At 44.4% G+C, this 7,544-nt stretch overlaps 2 protein-coding genes across 4 annotated transcripts in view; one reads left to right on the top strand and one right to left on the bottom strand.

Annotated features, from left to right (window-relative positions):
- Nucleotides 1-744: 744 nt before the first annotated feature.
- On the bottom strand, nt 745-4,881 carry CETN2 (centrin 2). Its single transcript, XM_059386246.1, has 5 exons — nt 4,768-4,881; nt 3,679-3,837; nt 3,227-3,355; nt 1,767-1,904; nt 745-1,324 (listed from the first exon to the last, which is right to left on the bottom strand). Exons 1-5 carry the CDS (start codon nt 4,864-4,866, stop codon nt 1,235-1,237), a joined length of 615 nt encoding a protein of 204 aa, XP_059242229.1. The 5' UTR covers nt 4,867-4,881; the 3' UTR covers nt 745-1,234.
- Nucleotides 4,882-5,034: 153 nt separating this feature from the next.
- NSDHL (NAD(P) dependent steroid dehydrogenase-like) overlaps nt 5,035-7,544 on the top strand; it is a 29,884-nt gene continuing 27,374 nt past the window's right edge. For 2 of the 3 annotated variants that reach the window (XM_059384996.1, XM_059384994.1), the window contains exon 1: nt 5,035-5,138. The gene's annotated coding sequence lies outside the window, so the exon portion shown is untranslated. The remainder of the gene's footprint in view (nt 5,139-7,544) is intronic. The other variant, XM_059384995.1, reaches the window with a different exon arrangement.

The following is a 7,544-nucleotide window of genomic DNA, read 5'->3' as shown; positions in this document are numbered from 1 at the left end:
GCCCAGAGCCATACCTCTTTACCTGCTCCCCATATAAGGGTACCACGTGAAATACAGAAAACCCAAGTCAAGTTAAATTTCAGATCAACAGTGGATAAATAACAAAAAGTCCAAATGGGATATACTTATACTAAAAAAAAAACCCGATCTGAAATTCAAATGGACTTAGGTGTTCTCTTTGCTATCTGTATCAGACAACCCCACGCTGGGATTAGGATGTCCTCAGAGTTTAAAACCTATTCTCTCCCTCTACAGGCTTTCCATTTCCCCTTGACCCTTCCTGATCCTCACCCAGCCTGGGGCAAAGACTTTAATTTTCCCTGCCAGGGCTTCTCTTATAGGCCATGCCATGCAGGGCCCAGAGGAGGCTGGACAAGGTCACTCAGCCCAACCTAACACTGAGGTCTGAGACACTGACCACAGGCTGGCTGAATTCAACCTACTGGCATAGTGACTTGCCTTTCCCCAATTTGTCCAAGTACAAATGACCAATAGGACTCTCAGCCTTATACTTTGCCCAAACTCTTGTTAAGGCAGCATTTAGCTGTAGATAAATGGAAATTCTGCTACTTTTAACCCTGACAAATTCCCAAGGCAAGAAACAATTTAATAGTAAAGGTTGGTTTCATTTCCTGCCTGTGGGCTGTGAAGGACTTGGGGAACTAACGGGCTGCCTTCGACACAGTGGTTTAGAAAATGAACTCACAGTCAAGGCCAAAGAACTCATCCCTAGAGAACAGAAGCTTAAATTAAGAAAGGCTTTATTTTTAAGACAAAACAAATAGCACAAATACACATCCAAATGCACGTGAGTAGGTTCACTGGGTTTTATAAAAGAGAAAGCTGCACTCAGCTGTCAGTTATAACTAGAAACATCAAGGAGATGCCCCTTGCTTCTGGTGGCATGGGTACAACATGTGCTTGTCTAAGAAGTCATTCTGTGGTGGCATCAGTGTGGAAATGCATGAACGAGTGAGGTGATTAAAAGGCAGGAGTGCAGGTGGGTGAAAGCTTTAAGACCGTTTTCACCACCCTAATGTGCTCTTGTTCTGCTCTGAGGAATTGAAGCAATCAGCAGATCACCTTACAAAGAACTTAAATGTCAAAGAACACTTTCAGGTACCTAAAAGAGATCCAAGATTGTTACTGAAGTCATACAGGGAGGTGAGTAGGAGAAAATAGTTTATGTTCTCAAAACGCAGGTTTCACACAATATGAAAAGAAGAGACCGATCTCAGTAAAGGCTGGTCTTTTTCATGATGCGCAGGAACTCCTGCTCGTTGACTTCTCCATCTCCGTCTCGATCAGCCTCATCGATCATTTCCTGCAGGATAATGAAGAATCAGCTTAGATTAATTCATTAATGTAACTAAATTATGACTGAGCAGTAGGTCTTTATAATGTTACATGAATAGACGGTTGTGGTCCACCCAATGCAAATAATGCACTTTTTGTAACAGCTTGGCTACCAAACAGTTATTTAAAAATCAAGCAATACTTTGTCACACATGTCATCTAGAAGAGAACCTGAAGATCATCCTGACCAGGGGAATTCCTAAAACCTAAAATAGTAAGTAAGAATGTATCTGTGTGCATTTTTCTGGGAGTGGGGCCCATAGGTTTGTCACACTATCAAAGGAGAAATTAAGTGGCCAACAGAGGGGTGAGGGAATACCACTTTCCCTTCACACTAGGGCACACATCAGAGAAAATAAAACTCAGGGGCTCCAAGCAGGAATTGAAGTCCAGTCTGATGCCTTACAAACCTGCAACTCCTCATCAGTGAGGTTCTCACCCAACTCCTTGGCCACGCGCTTTAGATTTTTGAATGATATCTTCCCAGTTTCATCATCATCGAAGAGCTTGAAGGCTTTCAGAATTTCTTCTTTGGTATCTTTTTCAGACTTAACAAGTAAATCAGAAAACACAGGGGCAATTAGTCATGCGACCGCCCCACTACCACCTCACCCCTTCACATGGTCTTGATGATAGCCTTCGCCACAGAAGTCTTAGCTCACCAGAGATCAACATCATCCCAGATAGAAGAGCACAAAGTCAGTGATGTTATTATAAAAAAAAAAAAGAAAAAGAAATATAAAGGATTGACTTAAAACATTCCTTCTGTACAAACCAAAGAGAAATAGGAGTAGGAGGGTAGAGTTAAAGCTAGGGGAAAATATACCGCTTAAGCTGGTGGAGGGGACCCTCTTGGCAGGGGTAGGGAGATGCAGGGAGCACAGAGAGGGCCATTGAACTTGTTGTGGGACTGCAGAGAGTTCCTGGGATCCCAAGTACTCTAAGAGGAAGACAGAAAAATCTCCAAGAACTCAAACTCCAGAAATTCCTGAAAAGTAGCTGAAGATAGAGAGAACCCGTCTAATAAGAGCAATCGGGGAACCCACCTTCAATGTGGGAACTAGGTAGTTACAGAATGTTAAGCTTTCTGATCTCTTAAATTAGTACACACACAAAAAATACAGGTAGGATTAGATGTTTTCAAAGCAACAGAATTATCACGGGAACAGTCCCGTGACCTGAGACACACATGGAGCTACTTTTCCGCAGGCCAGTCAAGCAGCCGAGCCACACAAGACAGGAGTCAGAAAGGCAATGAAGGAGCAATGGCCCACGGGGCGCATAAACACACAGCCTGGGCAGGGCGATGACATGCAGGGGAGTGAAGTGGCTTTTTCAGGTCACGCTGTCTTTCTTGACCCATTGGATCCTGTCAAATGGTGACATCTGAGGGACTAGACAATGGGTGAAAGTGCTGAATGGCCAATTCCCGGTGCAGGAAAAAACAAAGCTGTCGAGGTAACCTGTCCTCAGGCTAAAGCTTCGCAGAATAAACGAGAGAGAACAGAATTTTGACCTTTAAAGTATAGGCATTTCATCTTGTCAGGCGGTGCGATATTGCTGGCGCTTACAGCATTTCCTGCTTGTGCGTGTCACAGTGACATATCAGTTGGAGAAAAATAATCACAAGAGTGACAGCACTCGTACTCGTATGAGTTTACAGAGGGTAAGCTGACTTTTCCTGTGATTCTGCGGCCTTGAAGAAAACCAAGTAGAATGTAAGCATCCTGTCAGTCATCAGTACTATACTTTCTCAGCTGAACCCTCCAGTCTGTATCACGTTTTCTTCAGTGAAGATATTTTTATACCTAGATTCAAATTTGTTCACTAGTATGCTTGGAAAATATGCTAGCTATCCCAGCTAACTTACCATTTTCTGAGTCATCACAGTCAAAAAGTCACTGAAGTTCATTTTTCCCGTCCCTTCCTTATCAATTTCACTTATCATTTTCTTGATCTCTTCTTTCTTGGGTTCAAAGCCCAGAGCCCTCATCGCCACCTACAATGAAAACAGGACCATCTCAATAGACACAGCTAACCTTTGCAGGAGCAAAAATGAGAGCACGGAGAGTATCAAGCCAGCATCTGAGACAATCAAGTTGAAATGATTGGGAAATACTACAACATGATGCAGATTGATATTTGTGCTCAATTTTATTTTATAACACTTGAGGTAAGTAAAGACCGAAAACAGCATAGTACATCGTCTGCTGATCCTTTCTGCAGGCAGAAGAGGGCAAAAGGGGGAGAACGGTGACAGGGAAAGAAGATGAAGAAGTAGAGGAAAGACAAGGCAGCACAATGGGAATGTAAAGGGCTTGCCTTAAGTTCCTTAACATCTATGGTCCCAGTCCCATCCGCATCAAAGAGGTCAAAAGCTTCCCGGATTTCCTGCTTCTGCTCTTCAGTGAGCTCTGGCTTAGGACTCATCCTTTTTCGCTGGGCAGACGATGCCATGCTTGCCTTCTTAAAGTTAGAGGCCTTTAGATATTTTACAAACATAGAAGCACAATATTATGTGATACAATCCATATTTTACATAAAATAATTACAAAGTGTTTTAACAATATTTATACCAAGCAATTCCAAAGCCTTGCTTAACAGAAAGTGCAATGCTTTACTGGAAAGAACAATGATTCTTTCCATGCACGTCTATCTTTCCCTCTTCTTTCCTGTTGTTTCTAGAAGCAAGGAGACCCTTTGTTCCTTTGGACATCTTTTATTGAAAATCATCTCCAAAGAGATCCAGCCAAGGAGCTGTGGATAACTGTACAGATAATCAGCTACCCTTGAGTTGGGGGACCCTAATTTTGGTTATGTCCTTATAACACCCGCTCGCAGTATTCCACTTCCTTCTATGTACTCCGACTTTGTGATTACTTCTACATTTCGTCAAATATTACTACGTAGCTAAGGTATATATTCTGCCAATACCGAATAATAAAACTCCATCCTCTCGACACATCTTTGCCTCCTTCAAGAAGCTTAAACGTCTCCCAATTGTCCCTGTACTTATTTAGAGTGCACGTTAACAAACATAATAAACCTCTCCCGGTTCTGTGGGTAAACTTCGGTAGCGCAAGGCGGCCAGCAGGTCAGGGTCTGAAGGGTCTGAGCATGCGGGTAACCCGAGTTTTCTTTGACCAAGGGCGGTCACCGAGGGGGCTGGCAGGGGAAGGCCAGGGGAGCCCGAGGGATGGGTGGGCGCATAGTGGATGAAGGGGAGGCAGCGGACAATCACAGGCCCAGGTGGACGGCCAGCGTCTCTACCCTACCCTTCCGGGAAAGAGCTCAGAGGAAGGAGGGTCAGTCCAAAGCCGAGAACGGCGCCGGAGAGCTGCCAGGGCCAGATGAGGCCTGGGAAGAGCTCAGCCTCTGGGCGCGGGGCACCAAAGGGCGGCCCCCACTCACCATTGCCGATGGACTCCGCGGGCCGTTGTTACGGCAACCGACGTACACACTGATTCGGCGCTGTTCCCACCGTCCCGCGCGCGGGGCGCCGCTCCCCATTGGCGTAGAGCTGTGGTGGGCGGGTCTAACCGGACAAACGCCAGGCGCGGGGCTCGGGGGCTGCGCGCTCCCTGCAGAGACCTGGCTTCATTGGGCAGGATCATGTTCTGAGCACCGATTGGTTGAGCTGGCACTGAGCTGAGCCAATCCTCTCGGCGGAGGCATCTCGGCAGATCCTCTGCTCATGCGGGCGGGGAGAAAAAGGTGGCCGCCGAGGCCGGAGGTCTTTCGGTGTAAACGCCGGAGTCGCGCAGGGGATCACCCACGGACGGGTAAGGATCGCGACCTCCTCTTGGGAGGCTGCCTTTCTAACGGCTGCTGGGCGGGAGAGTAGGGGACTGGGTGGGGCCTATCGGTCGAGACTTTCTGAATTAGGGCCGGAGGGGCCGGAGAAGACCGTGACCTTGCGTGAGACTGTGCTCAAGGGGCAACCGAGACCCACAGAAGGGAACGGGCATGTCACAGAGTTTTAGACGACCGAGACTTAGAAACCGAATCCAGCCGAGGCTCTTCCTTTGAGAGTGTCCGTTCTAGAGCACCGCCTTGTCCCCCGAACAGATTTTGAGAGAGGATCACTTCTCTCCCCAGTGTAAGGCCAGCCCAGGAAGGTAAGGTGGGGACTTGGGAACGGACTCTGAAGGGAGCGAAAGAGATATGAGCGACCATGACGGAGAGGTTATCAAAATTTACTCTTTTTGACACCTAAACACTCGGCCGAGACAATGTTGTGACCAAAGTCACACAAGACTTTTTGAACTGTAAGGTTTTCTGTTTTTATTTTTTTAATTTATTTTATTATGGGTGTTTTTTTTTTTTTTTTTTTTCCATCATGATAACGGCACTCTTTACTCCCTATCACCTGTGTAACTCATCCCCTCGCCTGCTTCCCCTCTGGTGACCATCTCTGTTTTCTCTCTAGTTAAGAGCCTGTGTGTTGGTTTACCTCTCTTTTTGCCCCCCTCCCATGTTCATTACTTTTGTTTCTTAAATCCCACATATGACTGAAATCATATGATATTTTTCTTTCTCTCCTATATTTCACTTAGCATAATATTCTCTGGCTACACCCATGTCCTTGGAAATAGCAAGATTTCATTCCTTTTGATGGTTGAGTAATATTCCAGTGTGTATATAGACCATATCTTTTTATCCATTCATCAGTTATTGCACACTTGGACTATTTCCATATCTTGGCTATCATAAATAATGCTATAAACATCAGTGTGCATGTATCCCTTTGAATTTTTATTTTTGTTCTTTGGGTAAATACCCAGTAGTGCAATTATTGGGTCATAGGGTAGTTCTAGTTTTAATTTTTCTTTAAACATTTTATTTATTTGACAGACACACAAGATGAGAAAGGGAACACAAGCAGAGGAGAGAAAGAGGAAGGGAAGCAGACTCCCTCCTGAACAGGGAGCCCGATGCAGGGCTTGATCCCAGGATTCTCAAATCATAACCTGAGCCAAAGAAAGACGCCTAACGACTGAGCCACCCAGGCACCCTTGTAGTTTTAATCTTTTGAGGAATGTCCATACGGTTTTCCACAGTGACTGCACCAGCTTGCATTCCCACCACTAGAGCAAGAGTGTTCCCCTTCCTCCACATCCTCGCCAACACCCGTTTCTTATGCTGTTGAGTTTAGCCCTTCTGGAAGCTGAGGTGATCCCTTATTGTAGTTTTGATTTTTCCATTTCCCTGATGACGGGTGATGTTCAGGATATTTTCGTGTGTCCGTTGCACATTTGGATGTCTTCTTTACAGAAATGTCTGTTCTTGTCTTCAGCCCACATTTTAATTAGATTATTTGCGGATTTTTGGAGGTTGGGTTGGATCAGTTCTTTATATATTTGAATATGAACCCTTTATCAGATGTGTCATTTGCAGATATCTTCTCCATTCAGTAGGTTGCCTTTTAGTTTTGTTGATTATTTCCTTTGCCAGTCAGAAGCTTTTTATTGTGATGTGGTCCCGAGTTCATTTTCGCTTTTATTGCCCTTGCCTCAGGAGACCTACCAGAAAAATTGGCTGTAGGCCGTGGCAAAAAGATTACTGCCTGTGCTCTCTTCAAGGATTTTTAGGGTTTCAGGTCTCACATTTACATCTTTAATCCAAAGTTCAAGTTTAGTGTTGTGCATATTATGAGAAAGTGCTCCAGTTTCATTCTGCTGCGTGTGGCTGTCCAGTTTTCCCAACACCATTTGTTGAAGAGACGATCTTTTTCCCACTGGACATTCTTTCCTGCTTTGTCATAGAGCAATCGACCACATAGTTGTGAGTTTATTTCTGGGTATTCGATTATGTTTTATGGATCTGTGTGGCCTATTTTAATACCGGTACCATACTGTTTTAATTACTACCATTTTGTAATGTAACAAAATCAGGGATTACGATACCTCCGGTTTTGTTTGTTTATTTTCAAGATTGTTTTGGCTACTCGAAGTCTTTTGTCGTTCCACACAAATTTTAGAATTGTTCGTTCTAATTCTGTGAGAAATGCTATTGGTTGTTTGATCGCGATTGCATTAAATGTATAGATTGCTTTTGGGTGGTATGTACATTTTAATAATATTTGTTTTTTCCACCCATCAGAATGGAATGTCTGTCCATTCTTTGCATCATCTTGAATTTCTACACTTTTCAGAGTACGGATCTTTCACCTTTTGGCACAGTATATG

Source organism: Mustela nigripes, chromosome X (assembly GCF_022355385.1).
Source record: "Mustela nigripes isolate SB6536 chromosome X, MUSNIG.SB6536, whole genome shotgun sequence".
Lineage (NCBI taxonomy): Eukaryota > Metazoa > Chordata > Mammalia > Carnivora > Mustelidae > Mustela > Mustela nigripes.
This window is presented reverse-complemented; position numbering and strand designations above follow the sequence as displayed.

Coding starts and splice junctions, on each gene's coding strand:
- CETN2 (XM_059386246.1), bottom strand. CDS start 4,866: ATGGGGAGCGGCGCCCCGCGCGCGGGACGGTGGGAACAGCGCCGAATC. Junction 1,905..3,226: donor CTGTGATGACTCAGAAAATG/GTAAGTTAGCTG, acceptor TTACTTGTTAAG/TCTGAAAAAGATACCAAAGA. Junction 1,325..1,766: donor TCACTGATGAGGAGTTGCAG/GTTTGTAAGGCA, acceptor ATTATCCTGCAG/GAAATGATCGATGAGGCTGA.